At 37.3% G+C, this 23,692-nt stretch overlaps 1 protein-coding gene across 2 annotated transcripts in view; it reads left to right on the forward strand.

Moving 5' to 3' along the window:
- Positions 1–23,371, forward strand: part of LOC137287570 (single-minded homolog 1-like) — a 52,227-nt gene extending 28,856 nt beyond the window's left edge. Inside the window, exons 3-12 of one of the 2 annotated variants that reach the window (XM_067819934.1) lie at positions 315–412; positions 2,872–2,961; positions 5,755–5,890; positions 6,233–6,306; positions 7,337–7,524; positions 15,755–15,861; positions 17,353–17,494; positions 18,250–19,416; positions 19,625–19,829; positions 20,841–23,371. In XM_067819934.1, the coding sequence (XP_067676035.1) occupies positions 315–412; positions 2,872–2,961; positions 5,755–5,890; positions 6,233–6,306; positions 7,337–7,524; positions 15,755–15,861; positions 17,353–17,494; positions 18,250–19,416; positions 19,625–19,829; positions 20,841–20,933 (2,300 nt within the window). In that variant the 3' untranslated portion in view covers positions 20,934–23,371. The remainder of the gene's footprint in view (positions 1–314; positions 413–2,871; positions 2,962–5,754; positions 5,891–6,232; positions 6,307–7,336; positions 7,525–15,754; positions 15,862–17,352; positions 17,495–18,249; positions 19,417–19,624; positions 19,830–20,840) is intronic. The other variant, XM_067819935.1, reaches the window with a different exon arrangement.
- Positions 23,372–23,692: the final 321 nt, after the last annotated feature.

The raw sequence follows: 23,692 nt of genomic DNA on the forward strand, positions 1-23,692 counted from the left end.
TGAAGGAAATGTTACCAGGACGACAACACTACCATAACATCGCCAACTGAAGGTCCATTCAGACTATGATAGATATCCACATCGAAGACATCACTATGGAATCCCCTCCATTATTCATTTGTAGCCACCATCACATGCCACTGTGTCCATTTTGTTTATTTTTCTACTGTGTACTATATGACTTATATTTTATGGGGTTTATGGATAAGTAGTTTCGAAAGAATATTTAGGTACTATTTTTTCAAAACATATTTTATCAATTATTTTCATGCTTATTTTATTTCTTTTTAAAATAATTTTACCTTGTGTTACAGCAGTGCTGCCAAACCGCTATGGAATAGAGTCTCATTTGATGGGAAGGTCTCACTTGTTCCAGGAGCCAGGATTCTCCGAGGGAGAGAGCATATTGCAGGTATGTTCATGCATGTTGTACGGAGTGAAGTATAGATTAGTGGCTGATGGTTTCAGGATGTATCTGTGCTCTTGTTCCCAAAGAAACAGATGCAATATTCAGCATGATTTGTTTGAGTGGCATTGTAGAAGTTGCTGGTGTAAAGGTGACACAACCTTATGGATGATCAACTTCTTTATTTTTATAAAATAATTTTTTAACAATGGCAGTTGTTAAATTAAAGAAGTTGACCCTCCATAAAGCAGTGTCATCTCAATATATGGCATCAATACAAGAATTCTAATCGACTGTGGCAGGATGTTATATGTGAGTTTTTGCAGTATTAGTACCATTTTTGTCATTTTGGATATTTTCATTTACATTTTAACACTAGTTCAAATTTCTTATGATTGTGGAAATTGTGTAAGATGTGAGCTTGGGGGCCTTGCTTTTTCAAAGTCATTTGCAGATACATGTAATGACAAAAATGTTTTGTTTGTTTTTCTGTGTTGCATTCAGCATTATCATTGTGTTTTTCTATGTTGCATTTTTGGCAAGTATCTTTAAGTACTTAAATTAATATCTTTGAACAAAAGATATAACTTCCACCTAGCAGTACTTTGCCTCACACTTGCACTCAATGACCTGAGCATTGTGTATACATACGCTAGTTGTCAGTTTCAAGTGCACTGACAGGAGATATTGACAACCAGGATGTACACCAAGAAGGGCTTTCTGCTGCAAAAGTATTTTTACGAGAAATTGGAAAATTTTAATATTTTCATGAAAAACCCAGTCTTTCAAGTTTTGAAATGGACAAAGTGCTGTAACTAGACTGAGTAAGCTGATTGGGATTAAACAATTACTTTAATGGGAATTGTATTGGTAATAGATAAGACAGACATTGAGCGATTGTGTGCAGTCTATTTCAGTATTGCAGTTGTAGGTCTCGTATATATATACAACAAGCCTGATTACAAGCAGTTTCGTTATGGCAGAGGAAGTGCATGGATTTCCTGAGATGAAATTGTTCAGTTTAATCCTAGTGAAACTGACGTGCGTCTGTTTCATTTATCATGAAATATTTTCCTGTACATTTCAATCTGTAGACCAGAAATTGTGAATTTCCGAGCATTTGGTGTCCAGCTGTACCCTACCTTTGTGTTGTCCTTCCCTAGCTCACACTCGCTAATTGCACAGGTGAAAATCTGAACACCTGAATATCTTTAATCAGTGGCAACAAAGGAAACAGACCCTTATGATCTAAATATTTAACTAGCAGGGAATTAGAATTAGATTAAAGCAGATCTACAGTCCCAAATTAACACTTAATCAAGGCTTTAAAACACATTGACTGGCTTTGATGTGCTGTTGTAAATTATGTATCGGGCAGGTATACTGGGTGCACACTAGCTTGTCACTTTATGGGTCTGCAGACACAACAGTGCATATTGCACATAAGAAATAATGGATACACCTGTCATTTCAAATTCCTAACACAGCATGTCAACTGCAGTGTTGTCAATTTCTACTGCTATGAATATGCTGTGTCATTTTATGCATTATTTGTTTGTCATCAATATGTGTCTTTATCATTGTCTAATACATGTGCACGTGTATATGATGTCATGTTTGGATGTACATGTACCTCAACTGTGACTCTGAGTTTAACGGAGATGATAGTAGTACATATAGACAGAGGTGCTAAATAGTCATGTCAGCACTTAGCTTCAGTAGTTTATGGCACAGTAACTCAAAGTAGTCCTCACAGGAACAAAACACATTCTGAGTGAGTGAGTTTCACACTGTTTTTAGCAATATTCCAGAAATATCATGGCAATATTAGAGAAATGGGTTTCCCATTGTACCCAGTTGAAACCAAAGTCTTTGGTGAGACAAACAAAAGCTTTAAGCACTAGGCTACCCCCTCCTCATTCATTCTGAAGTGAGGACAGTTTTCTATTCTAAAAAAAAATAGCCATGAAAAAGACAAAATAACTGATTATCTTAGAGCCAAAATCTGAAACTAAATAACTGGATCAAATTGATAATGTACCTGTACAGTGGATTATGGAGTACGTGCAATGTAATATGGGTAGATGAGTAGATCTTTGATGTAGGTCTGGTGTTTACTGTACTGCACCAACAAGGCAGGTATATTCTTGTTCTATACTGGAAATAGCACTACTGATGTTATGGAGGACTCTGGGACTGACTCAGCTTTTGTATTTAACTGACAGTCTGTGTTTTAGCTTCATTCCTTGGGAGACTGAGCAAAACATGACTATGGAATATATATATCTAATGCAGCAGCTTTTCTTCAGATTGGAATCTGCATTCCATCCTAAAATGTGAACTATTATTAATATTGCATCCTAAACAATTGTAACTTTCCTCATATTTGATATTTCTTCTTGAGCAACTATTTCAGCCTTAGAAAATGGCAGAAAAAATATTTTTAATGTTTCTTTACTTTTCAGGCACTGTACGGGTTTTTATTTGTAGTCACATGTGATGGAGAAGTGTTTTATGCATCAAGGACTGTTGAGCAATACCTTGGCTTTCATCAGGTGAGTCTGGATTGAAGTGTGTATTGTTTATTGTATAATGTGTGTGTTAGGTGCCTTTAAAATTAGCATAATGAACATCTCCTGTACTATTTTCAATTGCCTTGGCAAAGGCCTGTATTTCATCTGTGGGTAATTTTTTGTCTAATAGATTTCATAATTTACCATCAGTTCTGTACTATGTGACTGAATATACCTTAAAATGATCATTAATTCACAGTTGGTTTGCTGACAAAACACTCAACACAAAATGACAGCTGAAATGTTAGTTTGCACTAAATGACCTGATTGTATGAACAATAAAAACCCTTTTAAAATTGTGTACACAAAGCCCCCTACCAGGAGCAGGTTGTCAGAAATACCCTGCCTCTTTGTCCATCTAATACACGATAGCTGTCTTGTAGCCACAATGAAGCCTTTTAATATACAAGTGCATCATAGCATTAAACATGAAGGGTTGCCCAAGATTTATACACAGGGCAGATGTTTTCAAAGGTTCAGCGCTCGTCCCTAAATAATAGGCAAGGCATATGATAGTCTTTGAGGGCAGGGTCACCTATGCCATACTTGACTCCCATCAATTGTTGTGTAAACATTGTGAAGGTGAAATTAGGGGAGGCAAATCCCCATCAGCCTTCAGCCACCATGGGTCAGACCATTGAAGAGAGAGATTTACCCAAGGGAGAGGAACCCTTAAATTAGCCTTTCGATTCAGTGTGAATCTTCAATTGAGAGGAAGAAAGGGATTCATGTAGTTGGTATTTAAAGATGGCAGTCAATACAACATGATTTATCTTCTTCAGCTGAGTGTATCGATTTACAATCCAAAACAGCAATTAATTAGACATATTGTTGACATTTTTTGGCTACTGGGTGTCAGGATTATGGTAAACCTCTTTCTGGTGTGAAGCGTGAAGTTGCCACATCTTTGTCGATTCTCCTCAAATCACAAGAGACTTGGTTTTTTATGTCTTTATCTTGGATGAAAATTCTGTAAAACTATGATGCTGAAAACTATGAGCGTTTTTGTGATAAAAAATTTAATCTGTTGTGCATGCAGTGGGTTGATATAAGTTTAGTGGTAATTTCAATACTTTAAAAAGTTTGGACAAAGTCTGTGCATTTATATAATCATTAGTTTTGTTTGAATTAATTTGAAATATTATTCTTTAATTGTACAGTCAACAAATTCAATAAGAATTGTTAGAAAAGTCTCAAAAACTTTCATTGTGATATACAAGTTTTTGAGTCCAATATAAATGTTAAAAATTATTGCAAATATGTTCTGGCAGAAAGCAATGTTAATCTCGGAAGGTTAATCTGTATTGAAAATTTATTGCCATCACTTAAACTAATGATAGCAGTGTCAGTATCTAGAGGCTAAAAAATGGGAATTAAATTTGATTTTTAAAATCACAATAATGTGAACAAGTGGAGGTCATTCTCGAACCATGAAATTTTTATTCTCAAGAGACCTTTAAATTTTAATGTTTCGTCCGTGGCTCATTGTGCTAATGAGAAGTGCACCAAGTGACTGGTGAAACTCATATGGACTCTGTTATTTCAAACTCCCATAATTCAGCTGTGATAATGAGTGGAAGAGTGTACCCACCAATGTTGGAAACAAATAAGGGTGGATCAGTTTTTAGGACTTTACCCCAGAGGTATTCAAATTGCAACAAAACTCATACCTTGAATGACCTTTCCGAATCAGGTACCCTAATATTAATCTGACCTACCAACTTTTGGTATTAATTGCAAGACATATACACACTTAGGGCTCCGCAATAGCTGGTACTGTTGACCAAAGTGTCATGAAGCAATTAATTTAGCAGATGTTCAGCGATGGGTGACCAAAAGGTTTGTAGACCCCTTGAAACAATGTTGCAGTGGCTGCCCCAGTATTGTGGTAATGCAAAAGGCATGTATGGATTATATGGAGCCATGTGCTTGAAGCAGGGGAGCTGTCACATAATCCGGGGAGTTAACCTGGCATTGTGTCAGTTATCCTCTTTAGTTGATGGTGGTCGTGGCTGTGCATTAAGTCAGGTTCAGCAAGTGTACAGTCTTCATTCATACAGTTATATAACTGATCTGTTCAACTATTGTTAGTTCTTTTATCTGTCAGTTTTATCCTTTGTTTGAGATGACGTTAGAGAAAAACACATTCATTATCTTTCTTTGTTAGAAATGACACAACAGTCTTAACAAGAACAGGTTCATGAATATGAACTCAATGAATTCCACAGAAACTTCTATAGCTTCATTTGGCTTTAGTTATTTTACTTTAATATGTTCTGTATAAGATTATTCTGATCATAATGATCATAATGTAGCTGAGACAGACTGACACATCACATATGATTACTTTGTCTTCACACAATTTTCAAAGTTGAAAGGTGCAGGATTTTAAGCCCATTTTTTCTTGTAATTAAATATGCATATCAACTGTGTGCTGTGAGGTAACCAGGCCCTGAAAACTCATAATTAATTCACAATATGGCAATAGTGAAATACAATTTAATTGATTGTATGGATGAAATTGTTTTACTGAATTTATGACTTGTCCTGATAGGTATCAAACATGCTTGCCTTACTTGTATAATTAGTAACATTTTTGTGGTATACTCTCCTTTAAAATTATAAGCAATATTTTATTTTGTTTATGACATATGAATTTATAAATCATTAGTGTGTGTCTGATAGATAAACTTTGTGTTTCTAACTGGCATAGGTCTTTTAGAGGTAAGAGTCACTGATGGATGAATATGATGATATTTGGTGCATACATTTCAGTCTGACATCATACACCAGAGTGTGATGGAGCTGATACACTCAGAGGACCGGGATGAATTCAAACGTCAGCTATCCTGGTCTTCAGGGCTGCCACAAGAAAAGGCCAATATACCACTCCATGAAGTTATGTTGCCAGGTAAACTGTGATTCACTCTCTGTATGACATACTTGTCATTGTCAGTGTCATGGATGTCATGTCAATTTCATGTTTAGACATGTCAATTTCATGTTATGTCAGGAATGTGTCAGTTTTATGCCATGTCAGTTTTTTCAACATGAAAGTCAGTTTCACTGAAGCACAACTGGTTTATTCAAGAACAGTTGAGTTTCATTGGGATTCGCTGTTGGATTTGTTACATTTATCAAATTGTAATTAAGATCACATTATGTACCTGTGGCTGGAAAATACACACAGGGAAAGCAATAAAATCAAATGAAGTCATATGTGTATATTATATGCTTCTCTTTTCATTTCCAGAAAATCATCATTATCTCCATCGGTCGTTCACAGTACGATTCCGCTGTCTTCTTGACAATACTTCAGGGTTCATTGTAAGTACTTGTCTACACTTAGTGTTTTGAGAAGTAGTCAACACAACTAACTATAGTCTTCTAATAGTCTTCTAATAGTAGGAAATATTAGTCACAATTAGTGTTGTAAGTACTTGTCTACACTTAGTGTGTGAACTAGTTTACACTTAGTGATGCAAGAACTAGTTTACACTTAGTGATGCAAGAACTAGTTTACACTTAGTGATGGAAGAACTAGTTTACACTTAGTGTTTCAAATAATATTCTACACTTAGTGTTTCATATGTTATCCTACGCTTATGGTTGCAGATATTAGCCTACACTTAGGGTTGTAAGTACTAGTAGACACTTAGATATGCGAGAACTAGTTTACACTTAGTGTTTCAAATATTATTCTACACTTAGTGTAGCAAATATTAGCATACACTTAGTGTTGTAAGTATTATCAACACATGATATGGACCAATAAGATAATGGGTGAAACTAAATTATGTATATTTTTTATTTAAGAAGGCTTGATTCATTGTTCTGATCACACAGCAGTCTCTGACTGAAGATTTCATAGATCATTGTGCATCTTTGGAGGACAATGTCCTTATCTTTATGTTAATTATTTTAAACAAATTCATCCAGATGTCCTTTGCAGCATAGCTCCCTTTTTGTATCTTAAAGCAGGGAATATTTTCAGGCGTTTTGATATGCATTTAGAAGTTGGTAGAGTAATACAAGACACTTCATATGGATGTCCAACTTCTTTAGTATTTAGTCATGGTGTTTCTGGGCTAACACCAGATGAAGGGGCAAGTGTTAGCTGGGAAATGTCAGGTGTAAATAGAAGTTGCACATCCACATCAAGTGTATTAGGGAGTACCTTTTCTCCAGGGTAGGAACAGTGTCTTTGAAGGACGCTGGTGTGTTGACCTCCTACATTATTCTTGTACATATACACATTGATCAGTTTTACTGATGCGCTTCTGATGATCTGTTATGAACTTTGTTTGTGTTTAACTCAATTCAGCAGTGACATAATAGCTATGAATATATTTTCCAGACGTTAGAGATCAATGGCTGGATACGAGTCTTACATGGACAGAACATCCGTGCAGAGGAGCCACAACTGGCATTGTTTGCAACTTGCTGTCCATTTGGTCCTCTGTCCTTGTTTGACATCCCATCTCGGGAACTGACCTTCAAGAGCAAACACAAGATGGACTTCTCCCCGATCACCATGGACAGCAGGTAGGGGACACTTTTACTTACAGAGCCCTGACAATAACAGAACCTTGTCAATACAGACATCGTTACCATAATAACCAACATTAACAGGAATGCAAACTAAGGAGAATGTTTGAAAATGTTCCTTTTCCTAATTTGTATTAATCCATAAGATGGTGCTTTTCTTCCAACAAGACATCATTGTTCATAGATGTTGATGTTGTTGAGCTGTTCTCTATGTTTCATTAGGACAGATATGGACATGTGTGGTAGACTGCTTTTATGAATACATGTGCACTTGTCCAAGGAAACTATGATGGCTGGCTGTCTGTCTGGCTGTCAGAGCTGGATATGGCTATGACATGAAACATAACTGTGATATTAGATAAGATATTGAGGAAATATTCAAACCCGGATGGTGTACATAATATCAATTGTGATCTGCTGTATCAAGTTCTTGGTACATAGAATGAATGTCACAATCATACAAAAGATTTACTGTTAGCTCTGAGGGGAAGGTTATTATGTTCCCACAAAGGTCAAACAGTTGGGTGGGTATTAGCATTCCAGTTCTTGAAAAAACATTGGTTGATCCATATAACAAATAAACTTATTTTTCGTTAATTTCAAAATATCACATGGGTGATTCTATTTCATAGGAACTGTATAAATCAATCTGTCATTTTCACCTCTAAGCAAGGAAAATGATGAAAATATCATACATAACTTTGTTCATATAGCTGTAAGGAAATATTCTCAAGAAGTATCTGAAAATAAACTTCAAATTAGAGTTTACATATCTTACATAAAAAAATGGGATGTTCATACATAAAGAGACCATTTTCTCAAAATCAATTTATTTACATTCATCGACATAAGAGAATATAACAAACCCCTTTCATAATTTTACAGTTCTCAAATAGTTCTTACACAGTAGGTGTTGTGTTGGAAAAACATTATTCAGATATAGAATATGTATATGGTAAATGGATAATATCTAACTGAGTGAATCATGCCCTGGTAAATGATTGGATTGCCCAGCTGATGGGTGTTGCCTGCTACCTTGGTAAATGATTGGATTGCCCAGCTGATGGGTGTTGCCTGTTACCCTGGTAAATGATTGGATTGCCCAGCTGATGGGTGTTGCCTGCTACCTTGGTAAATGATTGGATTGCCCAGCTGATGGGTGTTGCCTGTTACCCTGGTAAATGATTGGATTGCCCAGCTGATGGGTGTTGCCTGTTACCCTGGTAAATGATTGGATTGCCCAGCTGATGGGTGTTGTCTGCTACCTTGGTAAATGATTGGATTGCCCAGCTGATGGGTGTTGCCTGCTACCTTGGTAAATGATTGGATTGCCCAGCTGATGGGTGTTGCCTGCTACCTTGGTTAAATGATTGGATTGCCCAGCTGATGGGTGTTGCCTGCTACCTTGGTAAATGATTGGATTGCCCAGCTGATGGGTGTTGCCTGCTACCTTGGTAAATGATTGGATTGCCCAGCTGATGGGTGTTGCCTGCTACCTTGGTAAATGATTGGATTGCCCATCTGATGGATGTTGCCTGCTACCTTGGTAAATGATTGGATTGCCCAGCTGATAGGTGTTGCATTCATTGTAAATACACCACGAAAATATTATTGAGTCACACAAGTCACATGATATTTTATTCATGGAATAATAGAGTATTGTTTGTTTTGATGTACCCTTTCTGTATTTGTCACAGTGACGCTCCATGATGTGTGCAGATCCCATTAACCTCTGACATTATGATGCCTTAACAACTACTTTGGGAGCAATTTAGAGCTTTACTTGACCTTCACCTGAGAATACATTCTGAATGTGCACAGATATAACTGTATATTCTGTCTCTCACCAACAAGGACATTAACTTCATGAGGAAGTTGAGAACATTTGTCTGAGGTAGTGCTGCTGTCAGGTGTCTGCTGGTTGACATGACCTCTGCCTGTGTTGAACAGTTTCAGTACTTTTGTATTTGAAATATTTTAGAATAGTGAGTCTTTGCTTGTTTTGCAGTGTAATGCCTGTTAATAGATCAATTAGTTCAAGTTTATTTACAATCCTGAGGAAACAATTCATACATTTGCAAGTATGGAAGCAGGTTCTTGGATAAATAAATGGGTGCACTTGTGACTTAGTTATTCACTTTCAGAAAATTTTTATGCTATTTTGTTTTCTATGTTCAACATCATCATCAATACTTTCAATACACCGAAGGTGATATGTGTAATTTGCTTCAAAATGGGTGTCCCCACCCTAACTGTCCTCCAGTAACCGAGAGAGGGATTCTGTTCCATTAGTGATGTAGGCGGCACCAGCGTGTCACCACCTCCTTGTGTGGTCAGTTCCCACACTCTCTGACCATGGGTCAGTGATCCCACCACTGCAGAGTGCTCCATTACATATGCATTGATGGAATATTGAGGAATTGTATTAGCTAACCTGTCAGCTGAAAAAGCAAGGAACAAATTTATTGGCGTTCATTTCAAACTTCTCCTTGTCGGTTTCCTGGTCTCATGGTGTCAGTTTAATGTGCAACCCCTCATGTAAAGAGTATATATATGGGTAATTTCACAGATGACTACCTGCAGTTGTTTCCACTGAATAGGCAGACATAAATGAACAAAGGACAGCATAAGCTGTTGTTACAGGGCTGTTCATAAGGAACGTATGTTCATATGCAATATAGGTATCTAGATACTAATGAACAAACATTTGTACCTTACTGTGCATTCTAATCCATGGACTCCACTTGGGAACACATGTAAGTGGTCACTGTTTCTATGCTGTTCATTATTTCAGACTTTCCTGAAAAGTCATTGCCAGTCGAAACATTCAGTTCCAATCTTGTTTAGTGAATAGCTCTTTTCCATATGAACTAAACATTTATTTATCTGCCTTTATGTTCACCCATCTATATGCGGTATGCAAGTATAAGAAAATAGAAGCTCATTTATAAACCTCTAACGGGAATTTAATAAATTTCAGATGAATCACTAGAGGTATTTGATTGAAATCTTTGCTTAGTCTTAATTTCAAATATTTTAGTGATTTGTTGCCGAATCATGTAAAACAATAATCCACATGACTTTCTTCTTTTTAGAAAACCATGACATGTTAATCGGAGATCGGCAAATTTTGTTTGAAAAAAAATTGAAGTGTAACCTATGTTTACCTGAGAGTTATCAGATCTTTGAATCGAAACCAACATCTGTCTCAGTGTGGTTCTGTTACAAGCGAGGGTCGGTGAGGTGACCACACTCAGTCCTCAACAACTATATACAAATCGGCATTGGCGACAAGATCAGCTCTACTTGTATACTATAGCAGTATTTGACTCGGGCTACGACATAGTCGATGCTTATTTCAGCATTTACATGATCAGGTGGCAGTCACATGGGTACAGGTGGGTTGGGTTACCTCCCCTGCGAAGATCCTCGGCTATTGTCCTTCTGTAAATATGGGAATTATTGTCTGGTGATTAATTCTTATGGCATGTACAGTAGGGTATTTGGTGCAGTCTCGGAGCTTCTGTATCAAGTACTGGTAGTGATTGTGGGTTTTGTGAATGTGGGTGTTTTGTACTCAAGTGCAGCTATGTGTGCGTAGGTCATATGCCTTTAATTATTTAACTAACTGAAACCATAAGCCACATAAAAAATGTAGCATAAATCAAGTGTGTATTTTCACAGTAGCACTGCAGTTATGAGGAGCAAGAACATTATCAATGTTTTGCTAAAAATAAACGTGTAACATTTAAACTGTAGTTGATCAAACACTCATCAGTGATATAGCCTGGGCCCACTTGTAATACCATTGGCACTGGTTAATATCAACCTGCTTCTCTTATATATGTATCATTTAAACTGTAGTTGATCAAACACTCATCAGTAATATAGCCAGGGCCCACTTGTAATACCATTGGCACTGGTTAATATCAACCTGCTTCTCTTATATATGTATCATTTAAACTGTAGTTGATCAAACACTCATCAGTGATATAGCCTAGGCCCACTTGTAATACCATTGGCACTGGTTAATGTCAACCTGCTTCTCTTATATATGTAACATTTAAACTGTAGTTGATCAAACACTCATCAGTAATATAGCCAGGGCCCACTTGTAATACCATTGACACTGGCTAATATCAACCTGCTTCTCTTATATATGTATCATTTAAACTGTAGTTGATCAAACACTCATCAGTGATATAGCCTTGGCCCACTTGTGATATCATTGGCACTGGTTAATATCAACCTGCTTCTCTTATATATGTAACATTTAAACTGTAGTTGATCAAACACTCATCAGTAATATAGCCTGGGCCCACTTGTAATACCATTGGCACTGGTTAATGTCAACCTGCTTCTCTTATATATGTAACATTTAAACTGTAGTTGATCAAACACTCATCAGTAATATAGCCAGGGCCCACTTGTAATACCATTGACACTGGCTAATATCAACCTGCTTCTCTTATATATGTATCATTTAAACAGTAGTTGATCAAACACTCATCAGTGATATAGCCTGGGCCCACTTGTGATATCATTGGCACTGGTTGATATCAACCTGCTTCTCTTATATATGTAACATTTAAACTGTAGTTGATCAAACACTCATCAGTAATATAGCCTGGGCCCACTTGTAATACCATTGACACTGGCTAATATCAACCTGCTTCTCTTATATATGTATCATTTAAACAGTAGTTGATCAAACACTCATCAGTGATATAGCCTGGGCCCACTTGTGATATCATTGGCACTGGTTAATATCAACCTGCTTCTCTTATATATGTAACATTTAAACTGTAGTTGATCAAACACTCATCAGTAATATAGCCTGGGCCCACTTGTAATACCATTGACACAGATTAATATTAACCTGCTTCTCTCATATATGCAACATTCAGCACTTGAACCAATTAAATGTTGTCAAATAAAAGTTATAAAAGAAAAGTAGTTACAAAAAGCTGACTTCATCCGGGTAAGCCTTTTTGGATGTTAAAATCTCAACTAATAAACAACAACCACATGTTAGAGACATGGAATATTCCTTGGTGAAGCTGGTGTAGTTCTGTCTTCTGCAGTGAGTATATGGATGTAGGCTGAACGTCAGAGAACACATCAGTCTGTCCAGAAGAAGGAAGCCAGTTGTCAGGTGGATATTATGAATTTTCCAAAATGACCTTTATATTTGTAAATACAAGTATTTGTGCTTAGAATGTTGAAAAGAAATTTTACACTTTACAAAATATTAAGATTACTGATTTCAGTGGAAATTGTTGAATGCTGTTATAAATGACTGAAAAGTTTATGTTTTATGTGTTTTTTTACTGCAGTCAAACTAGAGGAACATCACTGCAGACTTACACTCATTATAGCTATGTTGGCAATAGTGTTATCAGGATGTGTGAACATTTAGTCGCTAGTGTACCACCCCTTGCTCTTTGATAAAATCAGCAGCTGAGCAAGAAAAGTGATGGTTAAGTTGTCCACAAATCCTGCATTCCTGACACAAACCATCTCCGTTCATTGTGTGGCCATTATGTTCCAGTAAAGAAACAACTGGGTAATCACTCTCCCTGAAGGTGGCTTGGAGGATTTACTTGTAAAAGGCTTTTAATACTATTTAGTGGAAATCTGTGAATGACCTTATTTTAGTGTATAAAGCATGTTTGTAATGGCTGTGTCCCATTCAGAGCCAGCTTGGAATGAGAATTAACAGTGCTGTTTACAGTTTCTCTAGGTACATGGTAATTTGTGGAGTCATGTTACAAATCCATTTGTTTTGATTTAGGCTCAGGTGAAATTGACAAGAACTTAAGTGGTTTTGTGCGTGTGTACTCATTATGATTGTTGTGTCATGTCCCAACACCTGAGAGGTGGGATACAGGTGACCACTACTTACAACTGTTTCATTTCCCAACACCTGAGAGGTGGGATACAGGTGACCACTACTTACAACTGTTTCATTTCCCAACACCTGAAAGGTGGGATGCAGGTGACCACTACTTACAACTGTTTCATTTCCCAACACCTGAAAGGTGGGATACAGGTGACCACCACTTACAACTGTTTCATTTCCCAACACCTGAAAGGTGGGATACAGGTGACCACTACTTACAATTGTGGTCAGCACTGATTTGGACACTTACCAGTGAGCTCAAGTTAACATGGTTTATGATTGAGTGTTTTTAGGGAATATTTAGAGCTACACAGATTATCACTAGACATGCAGGATTTCTCCAGCCTTTCTGTCGATACAAAACTGTTTTCAAGTTGTCTTATATTTCTAGATATATTTTGCAGAAATTCTGCAAGACAGTTACCTGTTAACAAATACCTCACATAAGAGCACACCTTCCCAACCCTCCAAGTGTGTTTATTGATAAGTCAATCATTACAGTAGTGGTTTAATTGGTAAACAAGGTTTTTGTTAATGGTAATGAGCACGAACTAACATACCAGATTGTGGATGACAAGTTCTTCAGATGCCTTCTGGGCATGTTTTCCATGCTCATGTCTGCATATATGCAATACATCCTCTGGAATATTGTCTGTCTATGGTGATGGTCAGTGTAACCTGTGACCCCAGGTCAAGTGCCTCCACCTGCACAGGATTACCTGCTGGGGCTATTTTTGTCTAAATGGCTGATGGCCAGAGAGGTGGGATAATATGGTCAGGAATGATAATTTACTCGTAGAGCACATCATTATTATTGTGATGTTTACGGGAGCATAGTGATTCCTTAAAAATGTACTGGGGCAGTGGGCTAGCCTAGTAGTTCAAGCAATTGCTTGTCACGCTGAAGATCCGGGTTCAATTCCTCACATGGGTACAATGTGTCAAGCACATTTCTGGTGTTCCCCACTTCCTGAAAAGCAGCATAAAACTCACTCACTCACTTAAAGTGTACTACACTACCCCAGATGAAGAAAATTCAGGTTATTTCCAGTGCTTGTTTTTTTTTTAAGTAAACATGATTACAAGAACAGTGAAATGGACACCTCTGTCAGTGACACTGACAATTAAATGGACCCTGTTTGTGTATTGATCACATGCAGAGAACAGTGTTGTTGTTGTTGAGGAGTTTCCTAATGACTTTACAGTGTAAAGTTTAAGATCTCCAATGTTTGAAGGTATAAGGTTTACCCCATGTTGTAATGTCACATCGTCATTTGTGGTGTCAAATACTCTGACACTGCTGTATATAATCAATCTGATGGTCGTTTATGTCTAATGTCTGTGAAATTGACAACCCTTTCATACTCTCTGCTTCAACTTCAACAAAAGCTCAGGTAATATGACCCCTAGTGACTGAACAATTTTTGTCAGAATAGCTTGCTTAACGACACATCTACCAGGGTGTTTATGTACATTTCAAAATTCCTGTCACACAAGTCTGTATCTACGATTGATCACATCACTTGTCTATGATGCATATCAGCAAATTGACCTATTTGGGCGTTAATTTCTTTGTGCTGCTATATGAATGCAAATTCTTTATTTCCTTCACGTTGAAATGTAATCTTCTGTTCCGGTATTAATCTTTGCTGCCCCAAGTTAATGACATAGTGCTATAAATTTGGTTCTTGAGACAGGTAGTTTTGTCCTTGTGAAAACCTGACAAGCAGGGTTAGTTATTGTCATCATGTTCAAAGAAATCGACGATCAAAAACCATGTGCATTGCTAATTGACGCACATTTCAAAGTGACATTTCAGTTGAAGATAGACCCAGGACTTTCTGGCTTGTAAATTAATTATCCCTCATCTGATTAAATGACACGGCTGCAGTAGCAAGCTGAATTACAAGGCAATGACCTACATAAGAAAAAAGCTACATGGAAACATTATGTGCATCTAAAATCTGTTTCTTAATTCAATCTAGTTCTGTCAAATTTGTTGATTGAAAAACAATTGAATGTCAACATAAATATGTCTGCATCTTTGATAATCATTAATTTTCAAAGAGACATAGAAAAGAATTTTATTTTGAAGTTGAAATAATATTCATTTAACGATCACACAGACAATAATTTGCTCCACCTAAAACAGATGCTGATAAGATAATAAACATAAAGATAGAATTAATGTACATGTAGTTTTGTAACAGGAAGGATCTCTCTGTATACAAGGCGTCATGCAGTAACACCTGTGTGTTTACAGGAATGCATCTGCAATAGTCTGACAAAGCCATGAGATGCTGAGATTGTACTTGTCTGTTTCAGGGGGAAGATGATGTTTGGATATGCAGACCATGAGTTGGCATCAACGTCTGGCTATGACCTTGTCCATCCAGATGATCTCTCCTACTTTGCAGCCGCCCATCAAGAGTGTAAGTATCAGAAACAACTGTAACATAGGTTACAATGTCCACCCTCCTCCTAGCTCATTACTTTGTGTGATAAGATGACTGTAACTGTATCATTGTACGGGGAAGAAACCAACTAACCACTCCAAATAAACATGTTTTTTTTCTCACGCCGCAACCTTGGGAAAGCTAGGAAATGAAATGAACAGATGCCTATTTCAATCAATCATTTTGAGGCATTTGTTTCATTGGCGTGAATCAGGTGGAAATGCAGATTCCATCAGCAAGAAGTTGTTCACTTGAATATTGATAAAAAGTACATTGAGAATCGTTATTGTGCGTACATTTTGATGATGATGATGATGATGATGATGATGATGATGATGATGATGATGATGATTGTGGTGGTGGTGGTAGTGGTGGTGGTGATACAGTTCAGCTGACTTAATTGATGATACAATCAACCATGGGAAATGACTGTACCTTGTTTACTGATCGGTGGCAATGATAGTGATTGAGTAGGATGATTGGCAGGTTAGTTACTGATAACAACATCCTTTTGTCTTATTTGTGTGGAATGCCATCCCTTGTCGACCACATCTCGATGCTTCACACCATAACCGAGACAGAAACGTGGGGGACCTTGTGTTATGGACGCTTCTCAATTCTCAACTAATTTACACCACTGGCAGATGTCAGACAGAAATTGATTAGGAATGTCAATATGCAGAATTAAGTTTCCTACAGAAGAGTAAACTATAGGAGATGTAATGTGACTGGGTGTACATTTCACCCCTGAAATTGACATCGTGGTAATGTGAATTCACATAAAAAATGTACTTGATTGCTTTGAAGTAATTTACCGGTTTGTTCTTGTGTAGCTCCTTGTTCCTTGTATTTAGCTTTTTTCATCGTACTGGAAACTTTTAATGTTCTTTTCATGTTGTTTTGCACAAGTTAAGCAGTTTTTCAAGGTTAGATTTCTTAACAAGTTTTTGGAATGGTTTTCTGAGGAAACAAAGCACATTTTTTAAGATGCCGCAGTCTGATGTGGAGGTAAATTGATGGTGGTATATTAGAACAGTTTAGAACACTACTAGGTGCTTGACTAGAGACAATGCACTCTTGAAATGTGTCACATCTGAAAATGATATCACATCTGAAAATCAAATGGAGGGTTTCTGTTATCACAAAGATAACATGTATTTTTAAGTCTTTAGTACTTCAAAAATAGGTGCTGCACATCACTTTCACTCACTATCAAGCACTGAAGCTCCCAGTAGATCACAGTGTGGAATATGGGTACCAATACCACAACATGAGCTATACAATTTATTTTGCCATCACAGCCCTTATGATGAATTGATTCACAGTTAGGAAGGATAAAGTGCATTTCCAGAACATACACCACTCATTACCCCTAGTTGTCACCCAGAACTAGACATCTAGTAAACTCAGTCTTGTGGTGGTATATTTATTGCCAAGGTATGTATGTATTTATTGTGTCTATTTCAGTGATAAAAACAGGCAGTTCTGGCCTGATTGCCTACCGATGGCTGACCAAGTCTTTCCGATGGCTGTGGCTTCAGTCCAGCTGTAAGGTCATCTACAAGAACAGCAAGCCTGACTTCATCATCTGCACCCACAGGCAGCTCACGTAAGTAGTCAGCTGGTCGTCTCAGTGGTCATGTAGTATCGTGGGCAGGTATTATTATCTAGAGAATAATAAGAAAACATCATTTTAATCTCATGAGTACAATTAAGTTCGTATTTTTCCTTAAGATGCTAAAGTTTAAAGCTGTTAGTGGATCCTGATGTAAGATCATGTTATATCACACCAGTTTTATGGAGACAGTATCACCTAACAAAACTGCTTCTTGTCTACACATTACAATTACAGTAGCTTTCTGTGCATAAACTAGTCACTACAAACATCAATCATCATCAAACATAATATTTATTATCACATCATAAATAATTATGGCATAAACATAAAATCTTTCTGATGATAACCATTGTTATTTGCACAATATGAACAAATGAATAAGGGAAACATTATATAGATAACATACGGTGTGTCAATCACATATTGGCGATCCATAAAATGAGATAAAAGGAGTGACTGAGTGAGTGAGTGAATTTAGTTTTATGCTGCTTTTAGACTTATTCCAGCAATATCCTGGCTTGGAACACCAGAAATAGGTTTTCACCTTGTACCTACATGGGGAAGCAAACCCGTATCGTTTGTGTGACTAGTGAATGATTTATGCCCTATAGTACCCTTTTGTCCCCAAGCTAAACGTAACATGAGACAATAAAGTTAGTTATCATTATTAACTATCCTTGTTCTTTCACTTTTGAAATGCCTGTCCAGGAACTGTAATATGAGCTAATGCTTCTGTTACCTATCAGTGACGATGAGGGCCAGGACCTGTTTGGCAAGCGAGGAAATGAGTTCAAGCTTCCGTACCCGCTGCTGGACATGGACCTTTGTGCAGGCTTTGGATTCCCAGAAGAGGATCTTGTGTCCAAGAAGCCTAACAAGAACAAGAAAAAAGCTCAGGGACGGGAATATTCCCAGAGCACCAAGAAAAGGAAAGGTCCCTGTCCCCTGAATGTCAGCTATGGAGGCTATGCCCCTTTCAACTATGATACCGGAGACTACAAGTCAGACATTGTGTATCCAAATAATTTTGGGTATGACTCTGATATATATCGCTCCAATGTGTATGGGTCACTAACAGGTTCGATGTACCCTGGCTCTGATGCGTACAGACTAGAATCTGACAAACATAGTCTCTCTAACGGATACATTCTAGATCCCAGACAATATCAGCCATCTTTACCCTACTCCACAAACAGTTATGCAGATATCATCACATCAGCACCAAAATATGGTCTGGACTATGGCTATGGGTTTGACCTTGCCAAGAAGGGTGTGTGTGAGGAATTGCCCTTTTATGAAAATGACTCACGGAAATATGGATATGATTTCCATCATCATGAACGCTTTCCATCTCGACTGAATGGATCTCTGGAGCCAGTGGATCTCCGTTCAGCATCTGTGTACAATGCAAACTCATTCATGAACACAATAGAAGGAGCTGTAGCTCCTCCTTGTATCCCATCCTCAACACTTTTCCGATCTGTCCATAATCAAGGTGTTTATCCTAAAGACAATAAAATGGACACAAGGTCATCACCAGACCCTGTGGTCAATGGTCAAGATCTCGTGCAGCACTCTCTCAACCATAGAGACAGCTCTGTGATAAAAAGTGCTGGACCTGGTATTCGGGAGAACATTAACTTGGATGGAAACATGACTCCCAATGTGTTACACAACAGTAATAAGACACCCGATATGAATGGCAGTGTCTGGGGACACTGTGGGAAGGGTCCCCCTGCCTACCATCAACGAGGGAGTTTAGGATCTGGGTCTGACCGTGGGACAAGTCCTGCTCAGTCAGATCTCAGTGCTTCAGAACTGTCCAGCGGAACTCCTAATAAGAACGATCTTGTAATGAACACAAGAACAAGTCCCAAGATCACTGGAGTTCCAGCCTCTGTCATTCATTCCAAGTAAGTTATCAAGCTTTTAACACCACTTTGTACAGATTCAGGTATAGTAAGGCATGTAGTTTGGGAGCAGACTGAGACTAATATTGTGTTAGTGTACTCTCAGTATATATGGGATATCTTTTATATATTTAACTGATACTGAATTCTGAATATCGTTGTGTTAATTAATCCATGTCAAATTACTAATACTGTTTCATCTTTTTTCCAGTCCATCCTGTGACAAACAACAGCAACATCAACAGCAGTCTGTGATGGGGGGCATTCCTGTCCCTGTTGTGAAGGCATCACCATGGGTAACCACTCATCACTACAACAACAATACCTATACAGACAAGGACTGGGGTGCTGGATCTGACATGTATGCATGTGCATCCAAGAGAGCTATGTTGGCTGACAGTGTGGCTCATCAGAAGGTACATGCTTGGGGGAAACCCAACATTTAGCAGGGATGGAAGGATTGGGAGTGAGAACTGAGCCTGAATGGGAAAATGAGTAATGGATTTGGTGTTGGGCAGGGATGTTACCTTGGTATTAACAAGTTGATGGAGGAGGTGAAAGGGGATCAGGGTCTGAAGTTGAGCAGGGATAGATGGGGCTGGGATTTAGAGTGGGGCAGGGATGTAGAGATTGACAATGTGGAGGTGATGGTGTGGGGGCAGGGACTTACAGGTGGGGATGGAGCAAGTGAAGTTGGTTGTTGTGAATGAAGGTGGGTTGGTGGAGTGAGAGATTAAGGCATTAGGATGGAGCACTGGTGTGGGCTGGTGGTGGTGATTCAGATATAGAGGTGGGGGATGAAGGTTTGGAACAAGATCATAAGGGCAAGGAGTGACATGGGCAATGGGATTGAAAGGCCAGGGTATGGATTGTGGGGAATATCATACTGAAAATGTTCAGCATTTTGAGAGTAATTGACAAAAAAACCATAATTGATTAAAAAGGTCATGAGAAATGCATGATGTTCGGGCTGAGATGGACGTTAGTGGGAATGAAAAGTTTCTTTGATATGAAGATTTTTATCCTAATAAATTATATTCATAGTAATATTAATTGTTTTCTGAAACTAAATGAAATGCTGTAAAACTTCAATAGTATGAATTGACGGTAATGTCCCCGTAGCCCAATGTTCGCTCAGCAGTGAAATTACTACATTAGCTATGCTCCTGGACTGTCAGTAACAGATTGCCTACAGGATGCTGAGGCGTATAAACATAAAACATAACACATTTGTAAATGTCATACTCCATCACAGATGTTAATTGGATTATCTGAATGTAAATGAATCTGCTTCACATTTACAAGGAGTAGGGTTTGGTTTCGTCATCAAAGACAAGTTCAATTTATGCTCTCCTTACTCATCAATTAGCAGAACATAAAACACTGTCATTCATTATATTTTTGACCCTTTTCCATCTCTTTTTCAGCACCTGGCATTGAAGAGCGTCACAGACAGGGGAGATAACCCATTACTTAGTTTCTCGGAGATGACCCACACGTTACTAAGTAGCACGCACTGATAGAGGCCAACATGAAACTACATGTGTCAAAATGAACGCTTTTTATATTCTAAGTGTCAGAAATCAAGGTTTGCTCATGACCTTGACCTATTTTGTTGACTTGAATTAAAGCAAAGTTACTCACTGGATATTTTCACCAGTGACTTCTGTCAAATGTCAGCAAAGAAATTTCAAAGGTTTATATGTTGTTAATCACAATGACCTTGACCTTATTTATTCAAGTCAGTTTGATATGGTTGCCATGTGAGATGAGATATGGTTGCCATGTGAGATGAGATATGGTTCCATGCTGCAAAATCTTATTGTGGTATGAGTGTAAATACACTGTTTATGTTAACCAAAATGTATGATTAAAGAGAATCTGTGTCACAATATTTTTCTTGTCCTTTATGATCCATTGCAATTTTACCTCATTGTTACTTAAACATCAAGCCACATAGATAAGATGAGTCCCATCATGATGGCTATGTTGAGGGATCATTCCTTATGGTATGGAGGCGGAAAGCTAGACACTTTATTCTCATATACTTTCAGTACAAGTATATGCTGTTTCATTAGTGCTATTGATATGTCACTGATATTATTTTTGTTGTATGTTTTGTTCAGGTTTGCAGCCTAATTTATAGTTGTTTTACAAATTTTTATTTACAAAGCTTTTCACCAAATATTGTCATATGGAGTTCAGCTTTAAGGACTGCACATGGTCCTACAGATATCCTCTAAACAGTTTCCATTTGAATTGACAATAATCTTGACTTACAAGTTGGTCAGTGAACAAGTTAAATAAATGACAGTGCTCTCCGTAGTCAACATATCTTTTTCAATGTTTCAGTATGTTTTTGGACAACTCAGCGGATTTGTACATGTTTGTGATATTGTGTTCAAGTTTAACATTAAACATATGATGAGAGGACTGTGTGTTGTATTAACTGTAGAAACTGGCATACTGTAGACATTTATATTGTCTTTTTCTCAACTGATTAACAATTGAAGTCACACTACAGTATCAAAATTTATCTGATAATATTTGCTCAAATTATGGACAATATTCCTGTAAATAAGTAAAGAGTAATGATGACAACAATTCAGTTCTGCTTCTACACTGCATGTCGGTCTGATTATTGTTTCAGAAATGTTGATATGTCTGTGACAAGCATCTCATGTTTATGTTGTGTAGTTTATTTTCACAATCCAATGAAGCACTCAGTATTGTTATTTTTACATGCCCATGTTTCTTGTGTCCTTCTATAAATTCTATTGCTTTTGCCAAATGACAAGTGCTATGATTTTATTTACAGCTTTTCTCAGCATGCTCCAGATGTTTTGCTTGTATATTTTGTTGAAAAAATATATTTTGAAAGGTTGTCTCACTTTCATTTGGTGTTGCCAGGATTATCATAACTTCCAAATCCAAAAAGATTTCATTTTTAAGTGTTCAGCATCTTACTCCATCCTCATTTCCTATTATATGTTATTGCTTATATTGATTTGTCAATCATAAGATATACTGATTATTAGATGAGTAAATTTATGAATTGAAAAATCTATATTTAATGATATCAACCAAACTGTTTTTCTGGAAACACATTTGGTGTATCAAACAAATTCCCAGATAGTTATGCTTCCTCAGTTCTTAAGAATTGTGTCTAAAATAAAACAACATAATTATGTTTAACTGAGCATGAATGAAGAGTGATTCCATGGATCTCAGTTTTTCTTTACATATTCTCATGTTTCAGTTTTCATTATTGGAATTCTAAGGGCTCACGTTTCTACTCATGCTGGTTATGTTGAAGGATAGTCTTCAGGTTAACACTATCTTGCTACATATGTACGCAAATATAACTGATCTATAGACCATCTTTGACCACTTCCCTCAATGTGTTTGTACAGTTTTGGTTCTAAGAATTAAGAACAAAATACAGCAAAGGATTTAAGTGATATATAGGAACGTGTCTAAGACATATTTATCATAACAAATCTGAAATGTTACTGTGTATATAAATGTTTAAGAACATCCATTGCAACCTATAGGTGCTGAAATAGTTATTAAAACTCTCATATCGTCTTTGTCGTTCAACACCATCAGGGTCATTATCGTCGTCGTCATCATCGTCATCACCATCATCACATCATCATCGTCATCATCATCATCATCATCATCATCATCTATTTATTAAGTCCCAGGCTCAAAGTTGTAATTAGTGGTTGTACATATGTATTATTTTGTTAAAGTGTCGAAATGTGTGTTTAGTTTGTGAGGGGGAAACATCAGTGTTGACTGCACTGAAATGATACAACGCAACCAGGCGAGCATCTTGCCATGACCTTGTGTGACCATGGGATACATGTGACCTCGACCCAGAAAAAGTCTCAAACTTGCCATAATAATTTATCTTCATTTCCATGAATCTTGTGAATAAAGTTGAGAAACTGGATCATCTGGTCACTGTTGTTTTTGATAACACGATGAGTTTAGTGTTACTGGAAATAGATGATGAATGTGTGTGGTGTGTACCAAAATAATCTTTTAAGTCTCATAAAGAGATCTTCCAACATTCAACATTTCGGAAAATGTTAATGACGATTTAAAGTACACTAACTACGGGCCATTGTTATTTGGTGATGGTAGATGTATCTTGTTTGTTGAAAGTAAATAATATTTCTTTAGAGAATATGGGATTTTTAAAGCAGACATCTTTTGGTACTTTGTGGCATTTTTGAGACAGATGAGATGAGATGAGAACGGAAGTGCTGTC

This window comes from Haliotis asinina, chromosome 6 (genome assembly GCF_037392515.1).
Source record: "Haliotis asinina isolate JCU_RB_2024 chromosome 6, JCU_Hal_asi_v2, whole genome shotgun sequence".
In the NCBI taxonomy this organism is placed as follows: Eukaryota; Metazoa; Mollusca; class Gastropoda; order Lepetellida; family Haliotidae; genus Haliotis; species Haliotis asinina.